This window comes from Malaclemys terrapin, chromosome 12 (assembly GCF_027887155.1).
Source record: "Malaclemys terrapin pileata isolate rMalTer1 chromosome 12, rMalTer1.hap1, whole genome shotgun sequence".
NCBI lineage: Eukaryota > Metazoa > Chordata > Testudines > Emydidae > Malaclemys > Malaclemys terrapin.
The window spans coordinates 2421247-2442847 of record NC_071516.1 but is presented as its reverse complement, the minus strand read 5'-3'; the positions used below and the strand labels follow the sequence as shown (position 1 = coordinate 2442847).

Sequence of the window (21601 nt, the reverse complement as noted above, 5' to 3'; positions counted from 1 at the left end):
TGTAGTTTTCCTGGGGGTGTTTGTTCTGTCCTTACCGGGGAGCCAGAGGCTGCTGCTCTAGGGAGCCCTGCTCCAGCCCTCAGAGTGGCACATTTTAGTCATCACCAGCAAGCGAGAGGCCAAAGGTTTGTATCCCGTTGGTGCCCAGCAGGGAGGTGCCATCGCTCGTCTCTGCCTGCCCCGGGCCTGGCTAGATGCTTTTCAGTTCTGAGTAAGAGAAAGTAGTCTGAGGGGGTAGGTGTGGGGCTCCTGAAACCCAACCGGCTCACTTCAATGGAAATCATTGAAATGAATAAGCCATGGCACGCCCAGGCTGACTGACACCCTTGTGTTCCCCCATCTGTCCCCGGGGGCCGTAGATGCCAAAGCTCTGTTTATCTGGCTTTGGAGGTGCTACAGAGACCTGACCAGCCTGCTCTCCGGGGCCCCCGTACTTAGCTACAGGTGCTAATTGTGCTTGGGTGAGCAATGGGCCTCCCCACGCTGTTTAACTGGGTCAGCAAACTGAGCAGTACTGGGCCTGACCCTGTGCAGGGTGGAGAAGGGGCAAGGAGCCTCTCTGCAGTGGACTGTGCAGACGGACCAGCAAGGGACACCCACCACCCCCGGACTTCAGTGGGCTTCAGTGCCTCTTTGAACATCTTTAAGTTCCCCGGGGAACTGTTCAATCAGCCCTGCCTGGGCCATCATTAGCTGCCTCCCCTAAGGGAACGAGACTCGTCCTGGGTCAGGTGGCAGCATGCTGAACTCCTGGGCCTCACAGAAGGGCAGAGAACTCAGGGTGGGGCATGAACCGCAGGGAGCGAGTTTAGCCTGGGAGTCAGCGCTCTGTCCCAGAACAGAGAGACTTCACGGGAGCCCAGGAGGCTGGCTAGCAGGGGGAAGAACTTGGTGTTGGGCTGGGCTCTTGTTACGTGGAAGGAGCTAAGTTTTAGTGACTCGGCTGAAGGGCTGAGTCCTGGCACCAAATCCAGCCTGCGTGGGGAAGGCTGAAGGGCCCCACCTGGGAGGGGAAAGCCAAGGCAGGGGATGCCTGCAGCAGCCCTACAAGGCAGGCGTGCCCTAGGACAGATGCCCAGGCACACGGGATACGTTTCTGGAGCCCTTGCAACCTGTCTGGCAAGCTGGAGTGTTTCTGCTCTGTTCCAGCAGGGTGGGTATTGCACATGGGACACTGTGGAGCCAGAGAGATCACTCTCCTTATGCAATGGGCCTGATCCGGCACATCCACCCAATCTCACTGAGCTCCAGCAGTACCCCCGCCCTTCCCCCAGGCCAGGGGAGCTTTCCATTGATTTCAATGAGATTGGGCTCTGCGTCGCCAGTGGGCTTGGATGGGTATACCTGTGGGCAGAGCTGAGACTAAAGGCTTTCCTGAAGGATTTGCCTGGCAACGAGGCAACTGCCCGGCAAGTGTCACAGGCCGGGATGGGTCCAACCCCCTAAGATTCACAAAAATGGGGCACTAGGAAAAGCAAATAGTAATAATGTGGAATCCCTCCCTCCGTGGTCTGGCATCTCTGTGCATTGTGTATCTCGACTGCAAGCTGCCTGGGGCAGGGGCCTTGGCTTCATGCTGTGATGTATCTAGCACACAGGCACTGAACTGTGGGCAGTGACAGAATAAAGGCACCACTTTGGAGCCTGAATGTTTTGCCCTGCAGAACCTCTGCTGCCACACCGCTGCCCCCGAGGGAGTTGGCAGATGTGCATTTCAGGGGGCTGGAGGGTGAAACTCCAGGTTAGGATCAATCCACTGTCACAGAGGAGAAACATTCACAGGCAAAGCAGGGGCCTCCTCACCATTAATTTCTGCCTGCATTCTCACTCTGTGTCACCCGGCGCACCGGGAAGCTTTCGCTTGCATGAACTGGTTTCGAGGCGGTTGGGTGGGGGAACTCGAGCAGCACAGGAAATCACTCTTCTTACCACACTCACTACGGAGGGGAATTCCATCGGACCGGTCTCTCTGACGCAGAGAAATCTCAGTTTCACTCAGGTCAGGAGCCAGCGTCCCGGCCAATTTCCAAGAAAGGAAGACTAGGCAGGACAGCTAGGAGGGAGGTGACGGCGATGTGTATGGGCGGTGGGCAAGGATGGCTTTTGACTCCAGCATGGTAACACTTTACCCAGGTAGCTGGCATGACACACTGTTCTCTCCTCGACAAGGGCAATTCAGACCACTTCATTCCATCGAAAGGGAGTCAGTGAATTCATCACGTCTATTTCACTGAAGAAGCACTTATGTCTCCCTCCTCTCCTGGGAAATGTACTGTGAAGACCCCAAGGCATTAAACACCCCATTCCAGTAGCCTCCAGAGATCAAATCCAGAGGCCAGGGGATAATCTGAGCCCATTAACTTGTCATCCAGCCGCATATAAATTGGGGAGAGTTTCATCCTGTACATGTTCTTATCAGCCAGGGATTTCATGTGTTCTCCTAATAGCTGAGGCAGTGACATACTGAACAGGAGAGATCTGATTATCCCTGGTCTGGGTTCCTAGGCAGCATTTGCAGGAGGAAAGTGAGGCTGCTTAATAACCCTTATACTTTGTATGCTAATGAACTAGTGTTGCAAAAATGGAGTTAAATATTAACCCACAATTAACCCTGCCCTCAGCTGCTCTTCAAATACCCAAAACCACAGCCACAAATATAAATACATTTCTGCTTTGCCAGCAAGGGCTGGGTTTTAATCGTTTAGGTGAATACTGCCTGCCCAAAATGTGTGCCTAATTGGAAACTGCGTTTGACACTTTTGCATGCAAACTAGGAAATTGCATACGCAAATACATCGGCTTAGTTATACGTGTGCAGCTACCTGATCCAGGTGTGCAGCTGCATATGTACCTCTGTGTCTTCACTGGCTGAAAATCAGCGCCTGAAACGCTATAACTGGCCAAGTGAAGCAAGTTCTACACTCATCTCAGCGGCATTTCTGCATCTGTAACATGAGAACGTCTGACAACTGCGTCTGATCAATTCCAAAATTCCAGGGTAAGTTCTAGGCATTCCTGGGCAGAACCCTATTGATTTTAGCAACAATCGGAACACCAGAGGAAATGGTGGACACGCTGCACCCTTTGCATCAGGTTAGCACACCCATCAGCTTCCAATAGGTCTGTTAATTGACGGTAGAGCAAAGTACTAGGTGATGGTAGCCATTCGCACCTTCTAGCACGATGCCCCCCATCTCTAGTTATTCTCTAGTTCAAACCAAAATTAATTCAGGGAAGTCCAGTGTTGCCAACTCTCATGATTCTGTCATGAGTCTCATGATAATTATTGTTTTCCTTAAAGCCCCAGCTCCGGGAGTCAAGTGGATCTGGGATGACATCAGCCTTCATTCTTAAAGGAAAAGTACGTTTCTAGCCCTCGTGGCTGTGGAGAAAGCTCCAAAATGTGACCCCAGTGCACCCTACAGGCTCAAAAACAGAAGGCAAATGATCCCCACATCTGTTATTTTTACATAATCTCATGATTTTTGGTGAGCCTGAATCCTGATTTTTGAACATGTGGGGCTGGCTATCCTGGCTGTCCTATGGCCTATGTTGTACAGAAGGTCAGACTAGATCATCAGAGTGATCCCTTTGGGCCTTATAATTTATGCATTTCAGCTCTGCCCATCATCCCAATGGGATTTAACACGTTGACAACCTGAGTGACTCCTCTTCCAGCCAGAAAGAAAATAAATAATAATGGGGAACACGCAGTGGCTTGCCTGGGAGGAGAGAATGTGGGACCCTGTGTGATGAAGTGGGACTGTTCTTAATGTTTCCTCTGAATACTGTCTGGGTGCCTCAGTTTCCCCTATGCATTTCTTAAGTCTCCAGTGTGCATAAATGGCTGACCATCTGTCTCCTAGCAACAAATGGCTGGGGCCCTTCTCCCCTGCAAGGGGATAGTTAAAGGTGAACAAAGAGTTCAGGTGACCTCCTGGCCCGGGAAAGAGACAAAGGCCAGAAAGGAGGGGCCGGAGGGGGTTTCAGTTTGGAGCTGGCTGGGGACTAGGAGTGAGGGCAGATGGGGGTGTCTGGCTCGCTGGGCCCTAGAATGGACCCGACTGAGGGGTCCTGTTCTCTGGACCTACAAGCTCTGTTTTAGACCATGTTCCTGTCATCTAATAAACCTCTGTTTTACTGTCTGGCTGAGAGTCACGTCTGACTGCGAAGTGGGGGTGCAGGACCCTCTGGCTTCCCCAGGACCCAACCTGGGCGGACTCGCTGTGGGAAGCGCACGGAGGGGCATATGCTGAATGCTCCAAGGTCAGACCCAGGAGGTGAAGCCGTGTGAGCTTCTTGCCCTGAAGTCTGCTCCAAGGGAGAGGAGGCTCCCCAAAGTCCTGACTGGCTTTGTGGGGAGCAGTTCTAGAGCATCGCCCGGGGACTCCGTGACACCCTGGCATGAGGAACATACCACCACAGGCAGAGGGAATCTCTCTGTGTCCAAGTTATGAATTCTGGTTGAGGCTATGAAATTGCTGTAACATCGGATGCCTCCATGCAAGTGGAATCCTCCATGTGGTGTCAGGGTTGTGCCACACTATCTCCCAGTCCAGGGACAATGGAGGCTCATTATCGTTACACCTGGATTGCTCCCAGTCCAGTGGGAGCACCTCAGAACAGTGGGATGGCTGAAGTTGGAGAAACCAGCCCATGTCTGTCTGTGGGGCTGGAGTTTGAGGCCATGGAATTTTCCCAAAAAGGGAAACCAAGAAACCAGGGAACCAAGAAACCACAACCATTAAAAAACCCAAAGGCTGAGGAATTGAAAAGGGGAACTCAGAGGAACCCGCAGAGACATGGGACGCTTGGATTAGTGGGTAGGGCGGAGGCCCAGAGGGGTCCCACTTAGCTGCATGACCTGCTATGGAAGAAGGAAACTCTCCGCACACAGCGGGAGATAGAGTGACTCGGAGGAGCTGTGGTGTGCAGGAGGGGCGAGGGGCTGTTTTAGGAACCCATGTGGCTGTCGGCTTTCACAAGAGCATGTCCCGAAAGAGGTGAACTGTAAACCCCGCGTACCTACATGGCTAGAGCCTTGGGCTTAAGCGACTGGGCAGTCAGCACAGGGCCAGGGGCAGCTGGGCTGCGGGTCCCATTTCTGTGAAGGGGGGACAGATGGAGGCTGCAGCCTACTCAACCCAAGGGACACGTAAGAGCAGACGCCGGGCCCAGTGCGCTGGGACCTGAACACAGTAGGTGGGGACTGTCCAGCAAAGGGAGGGCTGGGTGACAGGGGCATGTCTGGTTTTCAGAATGTCACCGCCTCCGGCAGGCTCTGAGCTGTTATCCAGCCTCTGCCTAGCATAAGAACAGGGCTCCTGAACACGGGGCAGTGTGGGCAACGCAGGGCCTCTGCCTAGCGCAGGCGGTCGAACTATGACTATGTCTGCAATACGAGCATGGGGCGTGATTTCCCCTGCTCGCACTAACGCTCCTGGAGCTAGTGTGAGTACAAACAGCAGTGTAGAGGGACTGCTCAGCCACGCCTCCACTCTCACTCCCTGGGCTCTCCTGGCTGCAATGCCCAGCACTAGCGTATGAACACAAGCAGGGGAATCATGCTCGTAGCTCACAGTGTGGGCACAGCCAATGGCATCGCCCGGAGGAAAATGCTTAGCACTGAATCATAGAAACCCAGCATACTTATCAGAGCACTTCAAGATGACTGGTATTCAATTCGTCTGCTGTAATGCCGAGGGAGGATGAAGGCACCAGTGTGCCCGGTGCTGCACAGACGTGTAGGAAGATAGAGCCTGCGGGCTAGGAATCCAATCAGATTCATGTGTCCTGCCAAAGAGCTCCGTGCACAGGAATCTGATGTTCTGTCGTCTGATTTTATTGGGTAATGTAGAGGCAGGAATACGGTGCCCAAAAGTGCAGGTTTGTTGGGTATTTAACTCCGGTGTGGCAGGGATAAAGTCAACGTCCTTTTGCTTTCCAGGTTCCTGGGGCGCTTGCCAGGTGTGTCCAATTGCTTTGGCAGTCTGCACTCGGGGACACAGCTGTATGAATTCTTTATTCCACTCTATTTTAGAATTGCACTTTCACACATGGGCCTCCAAGCTCTCGTCACCCAGGACTGAGATGGTGGGACATTGCTGCCATGGGAGGTGCAGTACTAGAGGTCAGGACAGAGGGTGAAGGGGGACACTCCTAAATAGAGTTGTTTTTACGTTAATTTATTAACTTTAATGTCCAAAACAGCTGGAATGATGTCAGGCTCTGATCCCGAGCTCTGTGCAGACAGAGCCCCATGCCTGCATTGTCTCCTCTGATGTCCATGGAGCTTTCTGCAGATGCAGAGGTTCTCGTGGGTGAAGCTCCCTGCGGGACTGGGGCCGTGGGCTGCGTAAGCTCTTCAAGGCAGAGATTTTGTCTCTTTATTTGCTCTGCAAAGCACCTGGTGCACATTAGGCACAGTGTACATAAATTAGCAGTACGCATTAATAATGAATGTCCTAGTCCACTCTCTGCAGCCGCGCGCGCGGGAGCATCGGTGGCAGGGATGTTACATATTCCCAAAGGCTCTTTCTGGCTCCAGAGAGCCTTGCTCACTCCCACCCTTCCCCAACCAGCACACCCCCTTTTTCAGATCCAACTCTGCCCTGGGCTGAAATGTACAGAAAACTCTGCACTGACGAGAAGTTTATTAAGAAATAAGTATGTAAAAAGTCTTCAAACAAAATAGCTTAATATTCAGCTCTAGCAATACCTGGCCCAGTGTTAAATATTATTTGCCCCCTGTGGGAGACCACACCAGGATCAGGGGAAATGTAGTGCAACCCTGTTAACACACCATTCACTGTTGCCTACAGTTGGACCTTTGCCTGCACGAGAGCTGTGTACTGGGTCTAATGGAAAACACACACACACTTCTTATACAATCCCCCGGACAGTGGAAACCACTTGCTGATGAAAAAGTCTCATCTATAAAGAGACATCCCCTCACGCTTTATTTTATTTTTATGGGTTCAGTGCAGCATTTATTGAAGTATTACAATTTGCTGCCAAAGTCCATCCCCGGCTGCTACTTTCCAACCCAGGCTCTTGGCAGCAGGAAAATCCCCTCCTGCACAGCTGATCTGTAGCACTCAGTAAGCCGGGGCTCAAGGCCTTCTGTTCACTACTGATGATAGTCAGCACATCTAACCCTCCCAGTGCCCTTTGTATATTTACTAACCAACCCTCACAGCAGCCTGGGAAATAGAAACGTAAGCATCAATCCCCCACACTTTAGATGGGGAAACTGAGGCAAATGTTAGGTGACTTTCCCAAGGCCACAGAGGAAGACTACAGAGCTTGGATGGGAACCCAGGAGTTCCTGGCTCCCAGGCCAGTGCTTGTGCCACTGAACCATACCTCTCCCCTGACATACAATAGCAGGGATGTCCCTTTCCAGCCCTTGGCGTTTGCCAGTCTGATATGTTAGGCTATGCACTTTCCCAGAATGCCTCGCGTCCCTCCTCTCTGTGCCTCCGCTGGACTCACTTCAAACAGGTGGGGATGCAGGAGAACGTCTGCTTCACTCGCAGCAGAAAGGGGACTGTGTTCTTGATGTCTCTGCTCCTTGGCACCAGTCCCTGCAGGGGTCCATCTGTGCCTTCTCTGTCTGCTGGAAGCAGGAGCCTTATCTCCTCCTCGTCATTTAAAGTGTCGGCTCCATATCTCTGCTCCAAGTGTCTGTGAATCTGCAGGTGCAAGGAGAACATAAGAACGGCCATGCTGGGTCAGACCAATGGTCCATCTAGCCCAGTCTCCTGTTTCCCAACAGTGGCCAATGCCAGGTGCTTCAGAGGTTTGTGATGGCCCTATTCAGCTGTGTCACAAGGTGCAGAATTCCTGAGGCTAAACATGTGCTGTAATATACTGTGGCCTGTTCTCCTCTCATGGGGCTCCCAGACCTCTCTCCCGTCTCTCTCTTGCACTGAGCTACATGTTATGGGCCAGCTCCTCATCTGCTATAAATCTGGGTAGCTCAATGGAAGCCAATAATGATACTGATTTGCACCACCTGAGGAACTGGCCCCTGTAAAGGGAAATGTATTGGCTCAGTATTTAGATGGAAAACCTCCAGGATATATTGAGGTGTAACAGGTGTGGATGGTTCTGTAGGTGGTGCTTTTCCTTTGCCGTCAGGAGCAAACCAATAACCCAGCTTGGGCTGCTGCAGGTGCCATATTTCAAATGGACAGAAATCCAAGGTCCTGGGAATTGGTGATCCTGCAACATTTGATGCAAGGGAGGCCGAGAGGCAATATGCACGGTCCTGGAGGAGGGGGAGAGTGTACCGCTCCACAGAATTGATTAGGATTTGGTCTCTCCTGCTTTGCTTTCTCTTTTCCTACCTACCCTCTCCAAGATGCTGGTGATGTGGTAGCTCCATGTGTCCCTGCTGGCCCCACCTCTGCCTCAGTCAGTCCAAGTATTGGGCCTCCTTGATCTTCCTGCCTCCCTCAGAGAGCAGGGAGCTGAGTGCCACTCAGGGGAGTGCCCCGATGTTGATAGGTTCCCAGATGGCAAGGCCAAAAGGGACCATTCTGGTCATCTTGTCTGACCTTCTACATGAAACGTCTCCAAAATCATTCCCAGAGCAGATCTTTTAGAAAAACATCTAGTCATGCTTTTAAAATGGTCAGAGATGGAAAATCCACCACGAGCCTTGGTAAATTGTTCCAATGGCTAATTACCCTCACTGTCAAAAATCTGCACCTTATTTCCAGTGTGAATGTGTCTAGCTTCCACTTCCAGCCAGTGCATCGTGTTAGACCTTTCTCTGCTAGACTGACGAGGGCATTATTAAATATTTGTTACCCATGTAGGTACTTGTAGACTGTAGTCAAGCCACCCCTTAAGCTTTCTTAAGCTGAATAGACTGAGCTCCTTCAATCTATCTCTCTAAGCTGTGTTTTCTAATCCTTGAAACATTTTCATGGCTCTTCTCTGAACTGCCTCTAATTTGTCAACAGCCTTCTTGAATTGTGGGCACCAGAACTGGACACAGGATTCCCGCAGCAGTTACACCCGTGCCAAACACAGAGGTAAAATATCCCCTCTGCTCCTGCTCAAGATTCCCCTGTTTATGAATCCCAGATTCGCTCTTTTGGCCACAGTGGCACCCTGGGAGCTCATGTTCAGTTGATTATCCACCATCAGAGTCACTCCTTCCCAGGATAGAGTCCTCCATCCTGGCAGCGTGGCCGTGTTCCTTGTTCCGAGATGAATACATATCCATTTGGCCATATTAAAATGCATATTGTTTGCTTGCACCCAGTGTACCAAGTGATCCAGATTGCTCTGAATCAGTGACCTGTTCTTCTCCGTTATTATCACTCCCCCAATTTTTGTGTGATCTGTAAACTTTATCAGTGATGATTTTATGTTTCCTTCCAGGTCACTGATAAAAATGTTAAATAGCATAGGGCCAAGAACCAATCCCCGTGGGACCCCACTGTAAACATACCGACTGGATGACTATTCCCCATTTACAATTACATTTTGAGACCTATCAGTAGCCAGTATTTAATCCATTTAATATGTGCCATGTTCATTTTATATCGTTGTAGTTTTTTAATCAAAACATCATTTGATACCAAGTCAAATGCCTTACAGAAGTATATATATTAGTTTGACAGAATCTATTTCCATAAACCCACGTTGCTTGCATTGATTACAATACCTTCCTTTATTCTTTATTAATCGAGCCCTGTATCAGCCACTCCACTACCTTGCCTGAGATCGACATCAGGCGAACAGGCCTGTAATTACCTAGGATGTTCCGTTAAATGGGGCAAGGAACATACCCCTGGTTTGTGCTTGTGGCCATGTGAGTGACCAATAGGAATGAAGTGACAGGGCAGTGCAGAATGGTCAAGCAGGCCATGAGTGCTACAGTGACCTGGTGGGGACCTGGTCCAAGCTGCAGGCAGGAGTCTGGGTCGGGCAGGGGCGGCTCCAGGCACCAGCGCACCAAGCGCATGCCTGGGGCGGCAAGCCGTGGGGGGCGGCCTGACAGTCGCTGTGAGGGCGGCAGTCAGGCTGCCTTCAGTGGCATGCATGCAGGAGCTCCACCGGTCCCGTGGTTTCGGCGGCAATTCGGTGGCGGGTACGCCGAAGGCGTGCGACCGGCGGACCTCCCGCAGGCGTACCGCTGAAGGCTGCCTGACTGCCGTGCTTGGGGCAGCAAAATACATAGAGCCGCCCCTGCCTATAGGCCTGGCGAGGTGCTAGCCCTGGTGACCTGGCCATATGCTGTGTTTGGAAGGAGGGAGGATTGTGTGGCTCTCTCATTGGGAATCTCTCTCAGGACAGCCCATCTCTTTCTGTGGGGGATTACAGATCTCTCTGATGCCTTCCCCCACCATTAGATCCCACGTCTTGATCCGTCTCTTTCTAATGACCTTCTTGTCTCTCTCTCGGTTCCAAGCTCTCCCTTGCTCTTTGGGGATCCAGGTCCCTCTCTGGATTCTGAGTCCTTCTCCCCCTGGGCTTGCACAGTGCCTGGGAAGCCCTATATAAGGACTGACCGCAGTTACCATGGCAATACGCAGCCTTCTGCTCTCACCTTTCGTGCAGGGCCGTGACCGAACTCCTCCAGCTGCTGCTTGAAGCCGGGGTTGGGATTGGCAATCGGTCGCACCGCTCTTACCGCCTGCAATACCTCTTGCCAGCTTAGCTCCGTCACTGCCATGACATAGGCGACAACAATGGTGGTGCTCCGGGAGATCCCCGCAAGGCTGGAGTCAGAAAGGGGGGAAAATCAGGACCTTGATTTTGCTGTTTCTTCCTTGCCCCCACCCGCACTCACAGCCATCCTCCTTCAAGCCCAGGGGCACCCCCACCACCATGCGCTCCTTCTTTCTTCATGGCTATTTCAGTTCCTCCTTAGAGAATTTCTTCTCCTGGAGACGGGGCACTTCCACCATGACCTCAGTTAGCTCTATACAAACATTACAGCCCCCTAGAAGAAGTGAAAACATGAGCCACTTCCTGGAATCCTGCCCCCAAATCGGTTCCTCTTCCTCCCCTTACAACTGAAGCTAATGCTGCCCTTTCTGCTTGGTAAACAGTTCCCTAACCCAATGGCATCCTTAAATCAAGCTGGGCTGGGGAGACACTCGCCTGATCTCGGATTCCAGGCACCACCCCAGGCCCCAGCCAGAGCCCGTCAGCACACTTGCTTTGGTTCGTAAGCTGCAGCGCATGTGCGGTCTCTTTTCTACAAAGCCTGGGCCTTCTGGGGACTCTGCTGCCCAGCCCAGTTTCCCAGTGCACTGTGCTTGGGAGAATGCCGCGCGAGGGTCATTGGAAGGGAGCATTACCAGTGAACAAGGCAGTTCCCTCCATGCAGGCGACAGTAGTGGATAAAACTGATACATTCTTTAAAGTGCTTCTTGCTAGCAGGAAAAATAAAACAGAATGAAGACTCCAGGCTGTGAAACAGGATCTTACCAGGAGCCGCAGGTGTCCCCATGGCGCACAGGGCAAGGTGAGCAAAGTAAAATAGTGATCACGGCTCCTTTCCTAGGCACCATTCACCGCCACTGATTTAACAGCCTGGTGCATCGGGGCGTCCAGAAGAAGTAGCCGTGCTGGGAGGCTGATGCTCCTGGCTATTCAACGCACTCTAAAGCAACAGCTGCCAGGCTTCCGGAGGGCACCTGTGCTCCACTCACCAGTCCAGCAGGCACAGCCGAGGACTGAGAAGCACTTCCCAGGACTTATTGAAAACGAGCCAATCTCTGGCCTCAGGCAGCTTGTCTGCGGGAGCCCTCTGTTAGTGCTGGGTGCATTACACAGGGCCGCACAGCCCTGCTCTGTTATTAATGCCTCCAACATGTGACCCTTTCCCCCACCCCCCCAATCCCCCTCTTATCCAGCTAAGCATGCTACCCCTCCCCCGCGGTGGTCTGTGGCCACTGGATTCTCTCGTGGTGCCGTAACCGGGCTGCCACCCATCCTGATTTTAGGGAGCCTGTAACTAGCTTAGAGACTAACACATTTATTTGAGCATAAGCTTTTGTGGGCTACAGCCCACTTCATCAGATGCATCGAATGGGACATATAGTAAGAAGATATATATACATATACAGAGAACATGACAAAGTGGAAGTTGCCATACCAACTGTAAGCCCACCTTTTCATGTTCTCTGTATGTGTATATAAATCTTCTTACTATATGTTCCATTCGATGCATCTGATGAAGTGGGCTGCCACAAGTTCTCCTGTTCTTTTTGCGGATACAGACTCACACGGCTGCGACTCTGAAACCTGTACCTAGCTTGTGGCACCTCTCAAACTAAGCTCAGGCAGGATGTTGCACTGTGACAGTCACTCCGTCCCAGCAGCATGGTAGGATTGTTTCATCCTACAGGACTCTCCTGCAAGGTGCCATCCGGAGTGTCCACCTGAGACAGCCGGTTTGAGGTCTCAGCAGTGCAGTGAGTGCCAATCCCCCAGTTTGTCCTGCAGGCTCCAAGGTTCCCTGTGACTGATTCTGGAATAGCCTTGGCTTGGCACTTACATGTTGGCCTCGGGTGTATCTGGCAGAGGAATGCGAAGATAAGTCATTTCCTGAAATGCATAAAATGCACAGGTCAAACTTAGGACCCCCAAGAGATCAGAAGGTCTGATTTTCCCAAAGGGCTGCCCCAGAGCTGCTCACTCTACAAAAGCACTTCTCCTTTAGCGCTTGAGTTACTACTTCCCTACCCCAACCCCAGCTGTCCCACCACAGTAAAGCAAATACCACCTCCCTCTGCTCCTGAAAATGGTTCCAGAGTCCAAGGAGTCATGTCCACTATCCACCTGGAAAGGCAGGCCAAGGAATGAGTGATCAGGGAAGGAAAGCGGTGACTTCGGAGAGCGACGGGATAAACAGAGATGAGGACACCGAGATCTCTAACTCAGGCCAAAGAGCAGACAGTCCCTGATCATTTTGTTTTCTGAGCATATCTTTGTGACTCTTGGATTTGGGGGCTATATGCACAGGAAGGCCGAAGGAGCAGCCCAGTTCCTTTGAGACTATAGAAGGGGGGGTAGCTATCACTGCGGCTTTTTTTCTTGCGGGAGAAGAAGGATGTTAGGGGCGAGGGGATGAGCAGAAGGCAGAGGGGTGATGTTAGGGGCTTAGGTACCTACCTGCAGTAGTGGCTGGGGAGATTCATGGATTGAAATAATGTGAGTGATCTTATTCCTGCTCAGTTGCTCCAAATCTTTGGCATCTGAAAGAAGGAAAAACCCAATGAGATTCCAGTATGTACTTAGTTCTTACACGTCCCCCAAGCATGCCTGCCGCACCCCTGCAGACAAATAAGCATGCACACACCTTGCTGCATAGAAACACATAGCTGCATTATAAACACATACACACACAGGTGCCCGTACACACTGCAGGTGAGCAAATGCTGCCACAGATGAAAACAACCTATAAATCTCTATGCATGCGCACACAGGTTACACCAAAAGACACCTCCCTAAATGAACACATACCCTGCCTGCTCACACCTGAATGAATTCAAACACACACCAACATGCCACAGCATAATGAACACATGCTTGGAAAAATGTGTGCAAACACACCTGCAAATACATTCACATACCTGCTTGCAGCACACACACATCCAAATGCTCCCACATGAAGGAACACACTCTTCCCCCACATGCAAACATACCATAAATACTAGCAGCTTGTATTGCTGCATGCGCAATTTACCCCACCCATGAACTGCAGCAATGGAGCTGCACCCACTTACGGGATGTCTGAGAGTCCCCGGTCTGCCTGAACAACTGACGATTGTTCCCCAAGTCTCCGGACGTACACTCAACTAGCTTTGTTGCATTTGTCATCTTCTGAATTGTACCGACCTGAATGAGGATTCCTGGATGTCCTCCCTTTTCCTACAGACCAGGGGTCTAGTTCTCTAACAGGTCTCAGCATTTTGTGGTTCTGGTCATTAGTTCAGGACTAGGGTTAATCTTCTGGAAGGTGAGCATGCTGGTCTGGCCAACTAAGCATCTTTGCAGCAGGTTTTTCTCTTGTGATTTTAGCAGCTGTTAGTTTGCAAGTTGCTAGTTAGGCACTGCCGTTTCCCATCTCAAAGCTTTGGGATTCTAAATGTTCAAGTGGTATAAAGCATTGGCTTGTAGTTCTAAAGCACCGTGTGCTAATGGCATTATATACATATTTAATACAATAGAGGATCGAAGAGCGCTGCTCCATGTCAGAATTCAAGGGGGGTGGAGGGGAGAGCAAGAGCTACCCATCCCTTTATCTGTTTGTATTACCTTAGTATGGGGGGCTGGCAGTCAGAATGCTGGTTCTTAGACTGATATGATTTTAATGTCCAGTGTTTTGTGACCTACCAGGGACAGAGGATGCTTTCAGAGGATGCTTTCAGATGTCTCTAGCTCTGGCAGTTCACAAGCTATTGAACTTTAAATCTATCCCATGACCCCCAATTTCTTGGTTGAGCAGTGCTTTTGTGGCACCAGTCCAAGACTGAATGTAGCAGGCCTTGGACTTGCTTTAACCTTTCTGGTTAACCTGGAGTCTGAGAATTCTGGATGCCGTCTGCTGTAGATATTGGGCTCAGTATAGGGTAACTGGTGAAATTCTCTAGCTTGTGATATATAGGGTGTCAGACTAGACAATCGTAATGGTCCCTTTCTCACCTTTAAATCTATGAATCTGTGCTTCCCCTGTTATAATCCCTCATGCTGGTCAGGAATCTGTGTTCTCACTGCCTTTCAGACTCTTGGTCCAAACTACTCTCGAATCCCCTGTGCATTGGACAAAGGCTTCCGAGAAGGCTTTTCAGCCAATGAACTGCCTGTCTTAATGCACAGAAACAAAGTCAATGGCCTTCTTGAGACAACTGAGTGTCCTATCAGATGCATCCTCTATTGAGGGGACTGTATCATAGAATCATAGAAGATTAGGGTTGGAAGAGATCTCAGGAGGTCACCTAGTCCAACCCCCTGCTCAAAGGGGAAGCAGGTGACCATTGGCACACTGCATGAGCTAACAGGTTTCCCTGTCTACTGCTAGTTGTCTGTAGGGCAGAAGAATGGCCACCCCCAATGCTGTGATATTTATAGCTGGTATCAAGATGTTGTGTCAGAGTGGGAGAGGCAGAGCCGTGGTGTTGGAACACAAGACACTCGGAGTCACACATGTGTGGTACTACTTCATGATGCCCAGAGTCAGTTTGATGCTCTTTAACCCTTTGTGTGCTTGTCCTGACTGTCACCTTGCTCCCTAACATCATCAGCTCTGTCTTCCTCACAGCTGTGGTTCACATCCCCCGGATTGAACAAGAGCCCCTCCTACCTGTCTAGCTTTTTACTCCTCTCTCTGGGCACGACCATTTCCTATCACATCCCTGCACCGGACTGAGAATATTGATCACACTGGGGAATAAAGCAGGTGAGGCGAGAGAGCCTTGAGTGGACAAGGGGGAGAGCGCCTCTCCCAAGCACCAGGGGAAGAGTGACAGATGGAGAAAAGGGAATAGGAGAGAGGAGAGCAGAGGTAGGCAGATGAGAATGTGGCACTTGAGTTAAATGCAAGAATCAGGAAGTCAGAGGAAGGAATTCTTGCAGGGGGTGCTGACGCCTCTCTGCTTGCCAGGATGGTGACGATGCCTATGACAGAGTGACCCAGGAGCACAGAGAGCTTAACGAGATATGACGGCGCTTCTTAATCCTGACCGAATTAGGGAGAAAACTCTCTCCCACTTCCACGCAGCACAGAACAATCCCTGAACGTCCCTGTCTTCTGTAGGACAAGTTGTGTAGTTGAGCATCTCCAGCTCCTATGGATGTCACCTCTCAGGATATTAATCACTTCGATACCAGTGCTTCTGGTCTAAATAAGCACGCACAGCATTGTCCGGGCCTGGAGAGAACAAGGCTCCCTCGTAATGGGGGACAGTGGGGCAGAGGACTACATGCACATCATGCAACACAGACTATCGGTAACATCCCAGCTCAGACAGTTCTCTGGGTGCTCTCAGCAGCGCAGCTCACCTATGAAGTTCCCAAGGTAAAGTCCAGGGAGAACCTGCAGGACACAAAAGAGAAGATTCAGCCCGAAAGAGGGCAACTCCTGGTGTGTTGCATCCCTTCCCTCCTCCCCTTCCTCCTCCCCCCGCCCCCAATCCAGCATTCAGACAGAGAGGAAGCCAAGCCAAGAAGAACCAAAACAAACAAAGGAAACCACCACTCTGCACCACCAACCCTCCCCCTTCCTGGACCCCTGCCCACTCCCCTGCTGGTGAAGTCACTAAAGCGATTCCTGTGAGGAGAGAGAGTGTGCATGGTGGCTCAAATATCGTGAGGGTCCTGCTTTGACTCTGGCTGCGTCCATGGACCGGTGAGATGGGTCTCCTGTGTCAGGAGGGCTAGCAGCCCGTGCCGTCCCTGGGGGTCGGAGCACATCTCACAACTTGCTAATTCCATACCGTGGCATTCAGCGAACGGGCTCCTCAGTGCCTGGCAGGATCAGCTCCAGGAGGAACAATGGCAAGAATCACGTCAGCAAGCCCATAAACGGGAAGGAGGAAAACATCTGTTCTCTATGGTCTGTCTTAGATCTCTAACAGTCACTTAAAGAACACCCTCTCCCCCCCCCCCCCCAGCGCTTATTGGCCCAAAGATACTGCTGGATACGTTTTGCCCCCAGTTAAATCTGTGCAACCTTACTGACTCGTGTGGAATGGCATCACGTTTAGAACCACAGAATGGACGTAAACGCAGAATTTGGCCCTGGGAGCCGGAAGGATGTGACTCTGGGAAACTGCTGTTGCTTTTTTAAATAATCACTAATAATTAACAACAATTTGCAGTTTGCTAGTGCTTTTCATCTGAGAACCTCAAAAGTCATTTATCAATTAAACCTCAGACCTTGGGGAATTAGGGCATAGTTTCCCCATCTCTAAAACGGGGATATAATAAGGCACAGAAGTTACAGGACTTGCCCAAGGCCAACTATGAAGTCAGTGGCACAATCAGGGACAGAATCCAGCAGTCCCCTGCTCCGATCACTAGATCACGCTCCCTCCTCCATTTAGGCAAATAGTGCCAGTCCTATAAGAAATCATTCCTTTTCTTCTGAAGAAAACTTGTTCCCAACACAAGAATAGCAGGCCAGTTTGTCACAGAATTTAGGAACATAACTGCATGTCTAATCTGTGCATGCAAACATGGTAATTGTGCATTCAAATGAGGTGCACATTTTGCACATGCAATTGTGCACCTAAACTGTCTGAAAATCTGGTCCTAACGTTTTAAATACTTTAATTCCCACAATTACTCAATTCCAGTAATCTACCTACTGCTATTTCCCATAGTGAGAAGCCATCTGTTGCAGACTTAATTTTGTTAGGGACAGAATGAACTTCTCTAAGCCATAGGTTGGAAACAAACATTTCTTTACCTCCCTTATTAATAGCACCTTCGACTATTAGAAGTGAGATGTTTAAAAATTCAGTGTACTCACACCTTCTTTGTTTACATTTTTACATTTCTCTCAGCCTCATCAATGAAAACTAATGGAGTTGTTTTCACTTTTCATAGAAATGTAAGGTTGGATGAGACCTCGAAGTCACTGAGTCCAGCCCCCTGTGCTGTGGCAGGACCAAATAAGTCTAGACCATCCCTGACAGGTGTTTGTATAACTTGTTTTTAAAAGCTTCCAATGATCTTCCATGACCTCCTTTGGAAGCCTGTTCCAGAGCCTAACTACCCTACAGTTAGAAAGTTTTTCCTAATGTCTAACCTAAAATGCCCCTTTCTGCAGATTAAGCCCATTACTTCTTGTCCTACCTTCAGTGGACATGGAGAACAATTGATCACCCCCCTCTTTAAAATGGCCCTTAACATATGGAAGACTGTGATCAGATTGTCCTTCAGTCTTCTTTTCTCAAGACTAAACATGCCCAGTTTTTTTAACCTTTTCTCATAGGTCAGGTTTTCTAAACCTTTGATCCTTTCTGATGCTCTCCTCTGGACTCTTTCCAATTTGTTCACATCCTTCCTAAATTGTGGTGCCCCAGAACTGGATGCAATACTCCAGCTGAGGCCTCACCAGTGCTGAGTACAGTGAGACAATTACCTCCTGTATCTTACATACAATGCTCCTGTTAATACAAACCAAAATCATATTAGCCTTTTTTTGCAGCTGCATCACATTGACAACTCATATTCAGTTTGTGGTCCATTCTAACCTCCAGATCCTTTTCAGCAGCACGACCACCTAGCCAGTTATTCCCCATTTTATAGTTGAGTATTTGATTGTTTATAGTCAGTTTCAAGTTCTTGATGCTTCAGTGGTTGGTTTGCAAACACTGCAGGGGAAAACTTAAAACTACAGTTTCACTTTTTTTTTAAAGTACATTTGGAAATGTTTCTATTGACCTCATCGTTCATAAGAGTTTTTTAAAAACATTTAAAATTTGGATCAAATTTATATCGGCAATGTGACTTTAACAAACTTTCAACTGTCATAGAAATTAGATGCTAAGAGATTACTGTAGTGCAAGGACATGTCTAAAGGGGAAACTGCAGTAGCTATGTATCCAGGAATGTCCTTATTACACAACAACCTGCCTCATTCAGTCCTACTCATAGCTTTGATATATTGCATCCTTCATCCAAAATATCACAAAGCTCTTTGCCGTGCAGTGATAGCGCAGAGAGAGAGAATGCTTTAATGGATTAAGAGTGAAGGTTCTTACACAGGCAAATAAAGTTACTTCCTTGCAACTTGGGAAAACTTCACTGAAGGGGAAGCAGTGGCTGCCCTCTCCGATAAGCTATGCCCTGGATATTGTATACAGCAAAGCCCGTGGTGTTAGAGCAGCTGCTACTGGGAATGCTGAGTAGCTGAGTGGCGCCTTACAGATCTCTTGTCATGTGTTTATCTCATCTAGTTCTCTAAGGTGGTGGACAACTTTCCTTTCACCTTCACAGGATAATGTCCTGGGCCGTGCACTGACCTGCTGGCCACACTGCTGTAATCTCCTGGGGAGGAATCCCAGGATCACCACTGATCAGCTCTGATGTCTGTCTACTTATCGCTGTCTTCCTAGGGTAGTATCACAGCTGCTTAGAACCCTTACTGACACTCCAGACCTGTACGAAGGACCTCGCCTACTGACTTGCATGACCTCAAAAGAATCCCCATGTGGTTCCTTGTCCAGCTTTGCTCAACGTGTAGTTAAAGACCCACTTCTACCAGAGGAGCTGGTTTTAGCTGGTCCCTTAAATAGATTTCACTGTAAAATTAAGCATACACGAGGGTGCCCTGAAATCCTATGGCACCTGGCTCTTGCTTTCCAAGAAATGGAGTCCAATAAAGAGACCTCACACCCTAAAAGCTCTGAAAAGCCTGTCTCAGCAAGAACAGAGACCCACAAAACTAGTGTCTCAGTATTTTTACTTTTACCTTGTTCATGCCATTTCCCATGGTGCAAAGCAATTACTGTGGAAGGCAAGGGGGGGGGGGGCGCAGGTGTTGTCTCTTGATGCTGTGGCACGGCGTTTCCCCAGTTGAAATCTTAGCTGCCTCTCCGAAATGTTCAATGACAGGATGTCAGGGTTGCTCATGAAGAGATTTATACCTCCACAGTCACTGGTTTTTATGGGCGTTTGTTTGTTTGTTGTAATAGTGGCGGCTTGCTTGTTTTTTCCCGTCACAGGCACCAAAACTGATCTCCTTGCAGCAGCTGCACATCTCAGGACAGAATAAACCTTCACTGAATCCCACGGCCGGCCCCTTCAGAAGCCCTTCTCCTCCGGGGACCCGCCTCCCTCCCAGATGGTGAAGCTACTCTTAAAGTGCCTTGTACCAGTTGTTCTCTTGCCCAGGGCAGAGACAAGAGCGGAGAACCCCCACCTCTCAGCACTCATGTGGGAGTGCAAAGGCCATGCTGTCTGCTGACTTAGTGCTCCTGCTTTCCAAGCAAATCTGAACAAAGCCTCAGTGTTGGAGAAATAACCAAACCCTTTGTCCTCCTTGCTCTCTTAGAAGGAAGGTCTGTTAAGCCATGCAGCTGAATGCTGAAAGGGATGCCCACTCCTGCCTGTACCCCCCGGGGCAGTGAGTACTATGACACCAGACCTCCTACCTCTCAAGAGAAACTTGCACAGTGGCAGCAATTCCAGCTCTTGCTACTCACTCACACACAGGCAAAACTTCCCTTCCTCTTGGGTAACTTCTTGCTTTGTACTGCCGGGCGTGATAATACAGCCTTGGTAGAGTGGAATGCAAGATCAAGGGATCACAGAGAGAAAGTGGCGATCAGGAACTGTCCATCAATGTCAGGGTACCTGAGAACATACCACATGCTATGTTCATAATTACACTCCTTATCTACACACATACCTCCTTCAGCCCGCTCCCCAAGGCATGCCAGCCGACAGCAGTAAGTAACCACCTGCCCTGTTTGCTACATGCTCACGCTCAGTATTGAGAAAAGAAGAACAGGAGTACTTGTGGCACCTTAGAGACTAACAAATTTATTAGAGCATAGAGCTTATGCTCTAATAAATTTGTTAGTCTCTAAGGTGCCACAAGTACTCCTGTTCTTCTTTTTGCAGATACAGACTAACACGGCTGCTACTCTGAAACCTGTCAGTATTGAGAGGCATTCAGGCAAAACTCCTGATCCAAACACTTTTGAACTGGTTGGGTGCTAGTCTGGGACTGAGACAATTGCGGTTTGATTCTCTGCTCCACCACAGGTACTCCCTGGGTGACCTTGGGCAAATCCCTTAGTCTCTCTGTGCCTCAGTTCCAGGGGCGGCTCTAGCGTTTTTGCCGTCCCAAGCACGGCAGGCAGGCTGCCTTTGGTGGCGCGCCTGCGGGAGGTCCCCAGTCCCATGGATTCGGTGTACCCGCCGCCCAATTGCCGCCGAAGGTGCGGGACCGTCGGACCTACCGCAGGCATGCCGCCGAAGGCTGCCTGACTGCTGCCCTCACAGGGACCGGCAGGGCGCCCCCCGCGGCTTGCTGCCCCAGGCACGTGCTTGGAGAGCTGGTGCCTGGAGCCACCGCTGCTCAGTTCCCCGTGTGTGCAGCAGGGATAATAGCCCTGCGTCATGCTGTGAAGCTGAATCCATTAAAGATTGTGAGGCGCTTGGTACTATAGTAATGGGGGACATGCTTAGAGCCTTGTGACTGTTACTTTATACCCGTACTGTATCCACTGTGCCTTTAGGACAGGGGTAGGCAACCTATGGCACGTGTGCCGAAGGCGGCACGCAAACTGATTTTCAGTGGCACTCACACTGCCCGGGTCCTGGCCACCAGTCCAGGAGCTCTGCATTTTAATTTAATTTTAATTGAAGCTTCTTAAACATTTTAAAAATCTTATTTACTTTACATACAACAATATTTTAGTTTTATATTATAGACTTATAGAAAGAGATCTTCTAAAAACGTTAACATGTATGACTGGCACGTGAAACCTTAAATTAGAGTGAATAAATGAAGACTCGGCACAGCACTTCTGCAAGGCTGCCGACCCCTGCTTTAGGACTTTAAGCTCTTTGGGGCAGGGATCCTGTTCACATTCTGCCTACTGTAAAGTTTCAT

At 49.9% G+C, this 21601-nt stretch overlaps 1 protein-coding gene across 1 annotated transcript; it reads right to left on the bottom strand.

Moving 5' to 3' along the window:
• Positions 1-6852: 6852 nt before the first annotated feature.
• On the bottom strand, positions 6853-16171 carry DUSP15 (dual specificity phosphatase 15). Its single transcript, XM_054045940.1, has 6 exons — positions 16033-16171; positions 13144-13226; positions 12527-12576; positions 11325-11399; positions 10568-10739; positions 6853-7694 (listed from the first exon to the last, which is right to left on the bottom strand). The coding sequence occupies exons 1-6, from the start codon at positions 16169-16171 to the stop codon at positions 7491-7493; spliced, it is 723 nt and encodes a 240-aa protein (XP_053901915.1). The 3' UTR covers positions 6853-7490.
• Between the last annotated feature and the right edge of the window lie 5430 nt (positions 16172-21601).

What these genes read in the sequence shown, in the direction of transcription:
- DUSP15 (XM_054045940.1), bottom strand. Translation starts at nt 16,171, where the DNA reads ATGCTGGATTGGGGGCGGGGGGAGGAGGAAGGGGAGGAGGGAAGGGAT. An exon ending in CTCCCCAGCCACTACTGCAG is followed by an intron (nt 12,577 to 13,143) that starts GTAGGTACCTAA and finishes TATGCATTTCAG; the next exon opens with GAAATGACTTATCTTCGCAT. An exon ending in GTCACGGCCCTGCACGAAAG is followed by an intron (nt 7,695 to 10,567) that starts GTGAGAGCAGAA and finishes TTGCACCTGCAG; the next exon opens with ATTCACAGACACTTGGAGCA.